This window comes from Strongylocentrotus purpuratus, unplaced genomic scaffold (genome assembly GCF_000002235.5).
Source record: "Strongylocentrotus purpuratus isolate Spur 01 unplaced genomic scaffold, Spur_5.0 spur5_scaffold_19, whole genome shotgun sequence".
In the NCBI taxonomy this organism is placed as follows: Eukaryota; Metazoa; Echinodermata; class Echinoidea; order Camarodonta; family Strongylocentrotidae; genus Strongylocentrotus; species Strongylocentrotus purpuratus.
This window is the reverse complement of record NW_022145604.1, coordinates 3,270,931-3,282,102: the sequence shown is the minus strand read 5'-3', so window position 1 is coordinate 3,282,102 and position 11,172 is coordinate 3,270,931. Positions and strand designations below refer to the sequence as shown.

Below are 11,172 nucleotides of genomic sequence, written 5' to 3'. Positions count from 1 at the left end.
TATGGTAGATAACTTCACACAGGCGCGCGCCCGCCCGCAACCCACCATCGTTATGCACTTGTATTGTGCAGCGGTTTGCCGTGAAACCTGTGAAAAAGTGTATACTAATAATCAATGTTTTTCCGAAAAATACTCCAAAAATAACTAGAAAATTGACACGAAACAGGTAATAATAGGGTGTCTGAACGATTTTTCAATTTGGGATCGTTTTTCACCATTTTTGTTTGATATTTGAATAAAAAATGTAATCAGAATAATACATTTCAAATTTCAAGTCTCACCGATGTTTCTATCAAAAGATACAGCCCCTCCAGAACGCTGCAATATTCATATACGCAGAGTTATGTTGTTTTGCTAAATTTAGCCAAACAGCTGTATCGCGCAATATGCAAGCGTATGCATACCGTACGCATGTTATGTGCAACTTGCAGCTTGAGCCACGTTGTCTCAGCGATATGTGCCATTGACTAGTATGGCTAGCCGTTCGCACAATAAACCTGGAAGTGAATACACGTTAAAGTCAATGGCAATATCGCGGAGACAACATGCATGTTGTCTCCGCGATATTGCCGCTTGCATATCGCGCAATACAGCTGTTTGGCTAAATTTATCAAAACAACATAGGTCTAACTCTGCTTGTACGTCTTTTTTTCGTCGATTCTGATCAAAATGCTATTATTCCAGCATTTTGGAGGGGCTGTATCTTTTGACTGAAACATCGGTGAGACTTGAAATTTGAAATGTATTATTCTGATAACATTTTTTATTCAAATATCAAACAAAAATGATGAAAAACGATCCCAAATTGAAAATTGAAAAATCGTTCAGACACCCTACATCTAGGTATCGCAACGCCGGAGTTACAGGTCAAATTTTGGATAGGCTTCTAAGTTCTAAACAAGCCCAAGCCGCGGCAAGCACCCAAAATTAATTACCAACACTTTTATTTTAATTAAAAAAATTAAATTTTAAATTTGTTTTTCAATTCACAAAAGTAGCCCTAGGAGAGCACTGCTAATGGTAATTGTAAGATTTAAAATAGTCTAGGCCTACTCTTAAATTTAACTTGAAAATATTTTCAAAATAAACAAATGATGAGCTTCCAAATCAACTAGATTTGTACTTGTACTGCCACAGCTCACACACATTGACATTCACACACGTACACAGCTATCTCCACAGCACAGCCGTGGGACTGCCGACGGCTGGGATGCCGCAACTAGCCCGCCGACTTGCTCGAAGTGTCTGTTACCACCACCGTCGCTACGTGATTTCCTGTGACAAGACAGTGCAGCGCGACGTCCTTGTCAATAACTGCTTACCTTCTACGTTGAAATGTCGGTTTTCTTTCTACATTCTGTCATGTCGTCATCATGAAGCAAATTAGCGCTAAAACAATCATGGGATTTCCATCGAGGAATTCTAAAAATGTGAACAAGTCCTCGGTAAAAGTTGTTGATACGGCGTCAAGGCGAGTAGGTCACAGGGGGAAAAGGTCAAATTTGACGATCAATTAATACATTACAATCAAGACGTTAATCATTTTTCTCTAAACACTAAAAAAATACTCCAAGGTCGAGCGTGGTTGCAATGCACCGAATCGAGAAGTTTTACACTCATCCATCTCATGATAATACGGGTATTAATAATTTAGAAGATGTATTGCTTTGTCTGATATCGACACATGTAGGCCTATTTTTGCCCTTCACTCTCTTGGTTATATCCAAATAGTCCCCTGGTCTGAGAAGGAGACTACTAAGTACTAAAAATAAAAAACATGGATGCCTCCATATCGAAAACGAGCATGCACTGAGCTGATCAAGTTTATGCGATGCGATGAGCCGATGATCGAAGAGCCACACCCGACAAAGTCAGAAGTAATCATTGTAGATCTATCTGAAATAATTTGGTGAGTGATTGCAGTATATTCGAAATTTGAGGGGAACAGGTCAGTCAAGTCAAGTCAAAGTTTGAGCACAATCCGATTAAAAAGAATAGAGAGTAGGCCTAAAGGAGCCCGTAATCGGCCAGCTCCAGTTTTCGGCCGATTGGTTGGATGCAAGGTAAAATCACTCTAAAATACATCGCATAATAGCATAACACATATCCCACACATACCATACCATGCCAGTGTCACTGAAGAACCACATTTGCAATGGAAAATATATCCTAAAATATCACATTTTGGCGATGTAATCGCCGGTCCCGCTACCCAAATCTGAAAAATGGAGTAGTCTATCTTACGCGTGTCTGTAAGAAATATGGGTACCATAAAATTAGCTTTATTTCAAGTATTTTTCAGATTTAAAGCCCGATTTTGTGCTAGTCGCAAGCTCAAAAGTATGTCATCGCATGTATTAAATCAATGCAGCCGCACACCGCGACGCACACACGATATCTCTGTCTAATTCAGATTCCAACTTCCGATCACCGCTGTGCCTGTCTTCGGCCAGGCGAGCACCAGGGAGCTCCGGCGTGGGATACCTGCTCCGCCCGCTTGTGCTGTACATCAGCGCGGAAACGCACGGCGCGCGCGAGCGCTCCCTATTGACTTTGTACATGCGGCCGTAAACTGAAACGCTCGGCCGATAACGGGCTCCAAAACAGTGAAAATTGAAATGAATATTGTCATGGCAATTCGTGATTTTTTTCTGGGATTCTTTTTTTGTTTAAATAATAATAATATTTGCTTCATGATTTGAACAAGAAATGATAATAAATAGGAAGTAAAGAGTCCTAAAAATAGGATTTTGTCTTAAGTGGCCGAAAACGGGCTCCTTTACTCGACTCTAACTTTAAAGTTATGAATTCTCTTGAACTGTTGAAGTTGCAATCAATCAAACACAAATTGGCAATTACTTTCACAGTTTCTCTGTGTATGTTGCATGGTCCTCTCCACCTTGCTCCCTACCAGTAGGGGCGCTGGGCCGAGAATGAGGATCGATCATCTGCATAAACAAGGATATCTTCATAAACATGGACAAATTGCTTCCAAAACAATAAAATCATTTTTTGCGGGTTTTTTTTTACATCGGTGCTCTGCGGGTTTCAAGGTTCCTGAACCGCACGCTGGCGATGCGAAAAATTGATTCCACGTAAGACAAAAACCCCAGTTCACCGTCTACTTTTATGGGTTGTCCATCTTCCTGAGGATTTATCGCTCATAACGTGAAAGTCGATATCTGTACAGACTGGAGAAGTCTAGATTCTAAATCTACAAAGTCAATGGAAAATGCATCAAGAAAATCATCGCGGAATCCGTTTTTCATGTCGCCAATATGCGGAATCGGAAATATGAAACGTACTGTGAAAATGCGGACGTTTACGCAGACGATCTTTATTCTCAGGCCAGCACCCCTACTGGTTATACTTAGTCTATAGAGGTATAGTTATAATGCAAGCAGCAAGGCAACAATATATGTACAATTTAAAGAAGGACATTTTGGCCAATATTTTTTTCCATGGCATTAAGGCCATGTGTGGTGTGGTGTTTTTATCCAGACACTTGTGCTGTTCAGCCAAATTGGCCATACACGTGCCTAGATTACACATAATTATAGTCACGTTACTGTGATCGAGTTATTACTTGAATATTTTCTATCTATCATCAGAAGTGGATGAAAGTTGACCCAAAAATGCTTGCACCGACCATCTCTACCTGCAAAGCGCCTGTCTTGCATCTCCTTCAGCGATGCAGACGTCCTACATTATTATCCAACCTCACCAAGCAGCTTGGCAGACATCATGAGAGGCACAGTCATAGCAGGCTGGTGCTGGGGATTGAGACGACGTGTGATGATACAGGAGCTGCTGTGATGGATGAGACCGGGAGGGTCCTCGCTGAAAGACTGCATACACAGAAGAGGATCCATGCCAAGTAAGGCCTGGGCCTCATTTCATAAAGATCCTAAGTAGAACGTAACTCTAAGTTTGGCTTAACAATTAATGGAAAGCTGTTGTCATCTTTTGACATATTTTGTAAAAGTTATTTTAAAAGGCATAAAATGTTGATTTAAATCATTAATATTTTCTATTACCAAGGAGATTTCATGTTCTTGTAGTGGAATTTATAAAAGGTTTAAAATACTTGATTTTTTGCTCTTCATACATGTATAAGGCTACAAATGGCTACCTACATAATTTTTAATTCCAACTTAGAGTTAAGTTCAACTTAGAGTTAAGTTTGACTTAGGATCTTTGTGAAACACCCCCTGGTTCACTTCAATTCAGAATATTCCACTTTTTTCAAACAATCAAAGTTAAAGATAAACTTTAGTACTGGTAATGCGATTGCATTGTGAAAGAAAAGGTGTGGAAAGGATCAGAAACAGTTGATCATGTAGCATGTAAGTATTGGTGTGCACTGCAAGGTTCTGGAGTCATCAAAATCATAATAAATTTGACCGAGTCTTGGTAAAGTAACAAGCACTCACATAGAAAGCTATATATGGGACAACACACATGGTGTCGGGGCTAGTACTACCTTGATTTCCTTGTCTTTCTATGCTCATTACTCAGCCAATATACATTTTCTTCCAAAATTGTTTGGCACATGTCATTTATTTGTAATCTTGAACATTCAGTGTAAGTTTCGTTTGATTCTGTGAGAATTTATTTTTATTTTTTTACCAGTACTGGAGTTTATCTTTAATGTATATTAAGTGCAGAAACATAATTCCTTTGACAGGATGTTTCCATTACAAATAATGTAAACACTTTTCCTAAATTTTCTTTATGCACTGCTATCTCTGATTTTGTAGTACAAATAATCTCTTTGTTTGGAGACTATTCAGAAGGAAAACGTTTACATTGCCTTGTAAGAAGAGTAAAAAACGCCCCCACCCCCCCCCCCCCCCCCCAAAAAAAGGGGAAAAAAAGAAGAAAGTCTCACCCATAGGTCTTTAGAAGTGCCTTTCAATGTTAGCTCAAAACGTGCTATGGGCTATACAAGATTGGAATATTAACCTGTGAAGCACTGAACTTCATCTTTCTCAATGGCTTAAAACCGCTACCATATGGTTTTAGGAGACAGTGGGCTAATATCATAATGATAATCTACACATTGATTGGCGCTTCCATCCAATATTGATTTGGTATCCACTTTAAACATCTTTTTCATCCAAAATGCCTCTCTTTTTTTTCCTTTTAGGAATGGAGGTATCATTCCGCCCCTAGCCCAAGCCCTTCACCGACAGTTCATTGACCCCGTGGTTCAAGGGACTATCGAGGATGCTGGGATTGAAATGAAGGTAAAAGGTCAACTTTTCATTCTAAAAAGATTCAGACTAATATCAAGAGCAGTGAATGAGGGAATTGTGAGGATTACCGGAGAAACAAAAGTTGGAGACAAAAATTTCAGTATAAGCTGAGGAAGAATGATCATTGTAAACCTTCTATTAGCTTCTATCGAGGCCAGCTCATTTTGATGATGATGTATATGTTTATGTTTCTTTATTATTACCTTTCTCTTTGTTTCCATCTAGGACCTGTCAGCAGTAGCACTAAGCACCATGCCTGGCATGCCTCTATCGTTACGGGTTGGGCTGGACTATACCAAGGATATGCTGCTCCGCCATCCTCATCTACCACTTATACCCATCCATCATATGGAGGCTCATGCCCTTACAGTTAGAATGGTAGAGAGGTATGATTCATACTTATCTCTCGTTTACCTTCCTTCAAAATGAATTTGTATATTATTAGAGGTTGGAACATGAGAAAGCTAAAATTCATATACTTCAGTTTCCCGTATCCTCGTTTCACTCAAATCCATCATTTTGAGAGTAATGTGTACGTGCATCAATGTTTTCAAGTCTTACAGGTTTCTTGTATTATGTTTGCAGAGTAGATTTCCCATTTCTGGTGCTTCTGGTTTCTGGTGGTAACTGCATCCTGGCTGTAGCTAGAGGAGTAGGGGATTTCAAGGTGCTTGGGGTGACGTGGGATGATGCCCCTGGCGAGGCATTTGATAAGGTAATAAATCCCCCCCCCCTTGTGATGTTTGACGATCTAATCTATTGTGAATTATCTTAAGAAAGTAGGATCCAACTTCATGTCATGTTTATGGGAATGAGCATAGTTGGAAATAAATTTTCTAATAATAACTTGTGACATTCAGAGTGTTTTTCTTTGTCAAAATTTTGACAGGCTTTGCATTGCTTAGAAGATTTTGATGATGATGGTCATGTGGTTGGTACAGATGCATACATGCCAACTGTTCAGAATAAAGAGGAACATTCCTCTTTTTGGGAGAAGATAATTATCATTTTAATGCAGGTGTTCCTCTTCCTGTACAAATTTGTCTGTAGTATTGAATAGGAGAGTTAGGATTGTTCCTCTTTTTTTTTAAAATAGCATAATTTGTACAGATTTCTGATTTTCAAATGTTGGCATGTATGCAGATGATGATGATGATGATGCCCTCTGATAATGATAAATGATGATGACATTGGTGAATATGATGAATGATAATGATGACAATAGATATAGACATGATGATGATTATGATGAGAATGCTACAGTGAACATGTATAATTCATATTTGTGTTTCCCCTCTGTACCCCCTTTCCCTATCAATCTCTCTCTTCTCTCTCTCTCTCTCTCCCTCTCTCCCTCTCTCTCTCTCTCCTCTCTCTCTCCCTCCCCATCTCTCTCTCTCCCTCCCTTCTTGCCTCCTTACCTCCCCCCCCCCCCTCTCTCTCTTTACTCCTATAGGTAGCTAGACGACTGAAGCTGCAACACCACCCTGACTGCCTAGGTCTGTGCGGAGGCCAAGCGATAGAGAAGATGGCTGAGAATGGCAACTTCAGGTTATTAATAGAGCGAGGGGTGCCTATGAGTAGACACAGGGATTGTAACTTCTCCTTCGCCGGTCTGAAGAACATGGCTAACTGGCTGATACAACATCATGAAGTCAGACAAGGTATGTCAAGTCTTGCATGTTCAGTTAACAACTAAAATATTAATACCTTTGGCAATTTGACGTTTATTATGATTTTTTTTGTAAATCAGGAATGAAAGATGGACTGGCTGAGTTAGACCGAGCCTTTGTTGAATAATTTTAGATGTAAGCTTTAATATCGTCCTTGTTTTCACGAAGTGACGGTAGTGAGGAAAATCGTAACGCAAAGTGAATGCAATTTTTTTTCACTACCGTCACTTCGTGAAAACAAGGACGATATGTCCCATTCTAAAGAAACATAAATTGGAACAAATCAATTTTTCACATACTAAAACAAGTACCAAGCTTGGTAAAGGTATGAATAAATTAGTTGTCAACTGTATACAGTACCATATGTAATGCTGAGTGCCGTATTCACGCAACTTTGTTTTTAAAGAATTATTCTTGAAGAAATAATTGATTAGGTAGTAAATATGAAAAGTTATGTATCATGATATTGCAGAAGTAACAAACTATTTTAATAGGTCACGCACATTCTGGTACATTGATATGAAATTACGCAAACAAGAATTTTGTTCAAAGATGTTTTTTTAAGGGCTGTCCTCCTTGCTGACTGCTCCAGGTGATCACTAGGCTGCTACCATACCAACCACAATGTCACAAAGCACCTAGGGACTGGGAAGTTTCTCTCATTGTCTCTCTGTCTGTCTCTCTCTTTACCTCAAGGTTTGACTGCATCTGATGACCACCATCTAGCCACCATCAGTGACATTGCAGCATCCTTCCAGCACAAAGTCACTCAGCACCTTGTAATCCGGATCGCTAGGGCCATGCTCTACTGTCAGCAGACTGGATTGATTCCAGAAGGCAACCAAACCCTGGTAGGTACCCAAGTAGTGTCTTATGTCTGTAATGTCATAAGGTTTTTATTTAGAAATGGTCCTGAATCTTAACCCTTACTGTACTGGGGGGGGGGCCTGAGAGGCCCCCCTCGACTTTTTTGGAGATCGCGCCGCAACCGCTTGGAATTTTGAATTGTCGTTTCATGACTTTTTTCCCTCAAGTCCTGCGCACATTTTAATACCATTTTCGTCAAAATCGGATATACCTGTAAGGTGTTACATAACAATTAGTATGCGCATGTCATCAAAAAAGTGCTATAGTTGCATATATTCATGTACAAGCAGAAATGTGAAGATATGAATTGATATCAAATTGCTTTTATATGTTTCTCAGAGTAGCTTGATGTATTCTAGGACAAAAGAATACATTAGAAATAAAACAATAGATATAATAAGAAATAAAAAAAACAATAAAATACATAAGAAATTAATTAGTTGAAAATCGCATAAAATTTGCATAAATTATCATTATTAATTACATCAAATAACTATTTTGTGTTAGAAAAGAAGTTTCATATGAATAATGAGTTACAACATTCAAAAAGTGGAGTCTGACAATTTTTGTAATGATTCTAGTTCCCTAAATATAGTTCCAGATTTGATATTCATGAATGCGTAATTTGCATATTCATAATTTATGCAAATTAACCTTTGCATTTTCAAATATCATAAAAATAATGAAACCTCGTGAATTTGAGATGGAGGAAAAAATTTATTCAATACATTTTCAAGATTCTTCACAAGTCTATGGACAAATATGTAGAGTTTTCTGTAAAATGCATAAAATTAGCATTTTGCATAATTAATTAGGCTATAACGACAAAAATTTTGCATATTAGGAAAAAAGTAATTATACCATGTTGTTCCTTATGTAAATATCTACAAATATGCAAATTTTCGTGTTCATCAGACATTCAACGACCGAGATCATAGGGGGGGGGGGCCTCCCAGGCCCCCCCCCCCCCCCCCCCCCCCAGTCAGAGGGTGCTCAAAATAGCCCAGTACAGTAAGGGTTAAAGGTAAAGACCAGTTGTGGCCATGCGATTGCATTGTGAGAGAAACAGTGTGAAATCGATCAGAAAAGATTGAACTTCTAGCATATAAGTATTGTTGTGTACTGCAAGGTTCTGGAGTCATCAAAATAGTAAGAAATTTGGCCCAGTCTAGGTAAAGTTACAAGCACTGTACACTGAAATATGTATTTGGGACTGCACGAACATGTGGCATAAAAATCTGTCCCGATTTTTATGCTGTTGCATGCCATGTTTAGAATATTGAGGCATTTGAAGAGCCATACTGTTACAGGTATCTGATGTTCTTCCATACTTGCATAATAAGAATGATAACGCTCACAAATTATTTGTCACCTTTTCCCAGAACTCAACCTTCTCTTTAATAGATAGGTTGTCTTTTTTGTACAGGTGGTTGCTAGATTGGGTTTAATTTTCATTGCCATGAAAAAGTGCCAACCCATGGAAGAATATTGCAAATTTGTAATTGACTTGTTGAGAATGAAGTAACGGGTTTCAAATGTAGGAGTTAAAATATCACACATTTCACTATTACCTATTTACAATAGTAGTTGTTCAAACTCCTGCCTTATGATATATGCTATCGATATGCTTTGGATGTTTTTTTCAAAGAACAGAACAAAATGGAGTTCAATTTTCTTCCACAGGTTGTTTCTGGAGGTGTTGCCAGCAACGATTACATTCGCAAGGCTCTAGACTTCACCACGAGTCTATTCAAGTACAAACTCATCTGCCCACCACCGTACCTGTGTACAGACAATGGAGTAATGATTGCATGGGCTGGGGTAGAAAGACTAAGACTGGATATGGGCTTCGCTGAAGATCCCCAGTCCCTAAGATTTCAACCAAAGTAAGCAACAAAACCACACCACCACAAATAACAACACCAATAACACTACCAGAAACACCACCACCATGACCACAATCCACAACAATAACAACAACAATATCAACACAAACACACCAACATGACCCACCACTACTAACAACTACAACACAAATAATGGCAGTTACAACACCATCACAATATGCAACAGCAGCAAGAAAACTATAAAAAGTGTACTGTTGCATCTAGGTTAAATATATCACTGATTGCCCCTTCTGTAAATACATGATTTTTTAAATATTAATAATAATAATAATACATTTATAGAGCGCAGAAACTATCAAACATTTAGTATATATTCTACTGAACTACATAAAAGAAAGAGATTTACCAGGTTTTTGTAATATATTATATAATCTACTCATTTTTAATAATAATAATTATATTTGCTTATATAGCCCGTAACACTTACTTTATCAGAAGTCTCTAAGCGCTCTACAATAATGCAGCACAATTACCCTGGCTTTAGCAGTGTAGCTGTTACCACGTGCTGCGTTTCAAGGAATAAATTCCTACCAGGTTCCCATTTACTTCACCTGGGTGGAGTGTGGCAAATGTAGATCAATGTCTTGCCAAAGGACATTTTTACATGCTCATCCCTCTGCTACCACTCCAACTGCTCAGTTTCTTTACACTTATTTAGGCCTGCTTTTTTGAGGAACAGTCAGTAGTTTTCCCCATTTTATTCTCTTGATATCTTTTATACTCTTCTTTTTTCCTCTTTTTTTCTGTGAAGGATGCCACTTGGGGAGGACATCTCAGAGCAAGTTACAGAGGCTAACATCAAGATCAAAAGAATCAAGTTTTGGTGAGGAAACTGCTGGCAGAACTGAATATATGACTTCTAGTAACAAGCCTACTACTTTAAGGCAACAGATATTGCCAATTTGAAGAGAGGATTGTATTTTTGACCAGGGCCCTGTACTTATTTGCGATTCATATCAATCGCAACTATGTACATATGAGACAGGAGACTGCAAACTTGTGATTGATTATAATCATAATAATAGTGGGTTCTTGTATAGCGCTCATGTCAGTCAGATTTGACCCTCCTGGCGCTCCCGATTATTACCCTGGCTTTAGCACGGCTGCCATACGATGCTCTAGCATTTCAAGGAATAAATTCCTACCAGGTACCCATTTACTTCACCTGGGTGGAGTATGGCAAATGTAGATCAATGTCTTGCCAAAGGACATTAATGCGGCAGAGGACTTGCGATTGATTTGGATCAATCGTAACTCTTTGTAAGACAGGGCCCAGGTCAGACAGCTTATTCATAGGAAGATCAAAGTTTTGTTGAGAATGCTAACTACATGAACTCTGATATCAAGCCAAACATCTGTAAGACTACTGGTATTGCATCATTTGAAGAGAAGTGTTCATATGAAGACAGAAAAGCGTGTATCAACATTGAACGATTCAATTACTGGTGGGGAGATTAACCTGCAGAC

At 38.7% G+C, this 11,172-nt stretch overlaps 1 protein-coding gene across 1 annotated transcript; it reads left to right on the top strand.

Moving 5' to 3' along the window:
• The first annotated feature begins 3,618 nt into the window (after positions 1–3,618).
• LOC588275 (probable tRNA N6-adenosine threonylcarbamoyltransferase, mitochondrial) lies at positions 3,619–10,708 on the top strand. Its single transcript, XM_030990042.1, has 8 exons — positions 3,619–3,877; positions 5,150–5,249; positions 5,484–5,644; positions 5,844–5,973; positions 6,715–6,922; positions 7,628–7,782; positions 9,482–9,684; positions 10,457–10,708. Exons 1-8 carry the CDS (start codon positions 3,636–3,638, stop codon positions 10,530–10,532), a joined length of 1,275 nt encoding a protein of 424 aa, XP_030845902.1. The 5' UTR covers positions 3,619–3,635; the 3' UTR covers positions 10,533–10,708.
• The last annotated feature ends 464 nt before the right edge of the window (positions 10,709–11,172 follow it).

What these genes read in the sequence shown, in the direction of transcription:
- LOC588275 (XM_030990042.1), top strand. Translation starts at nt 3,636, where the DNA reads ATGCTTGCACCGACCATCTCTACCTGCAAAGCGCCTGTCTTGCATCTC. An exon ending in CAGAAGAGGATCCATGCCAA is followed by an intron (nt 3,878 to 5,149) that starts GTAAGGCCTGGG and finishes TTTTCCTTTTAG; the next exon opens with GAATGGAGGTATCATTCCGC. An exon ending in ACAGTTAGAATGGTAGAGAG is followed by an intron (nt 5,645 to 5,843) that starts GTATGATTCATA and finishes TTATGTTTGCAG; the next exon opens with AGTAGATTTCCCATTTCTGG.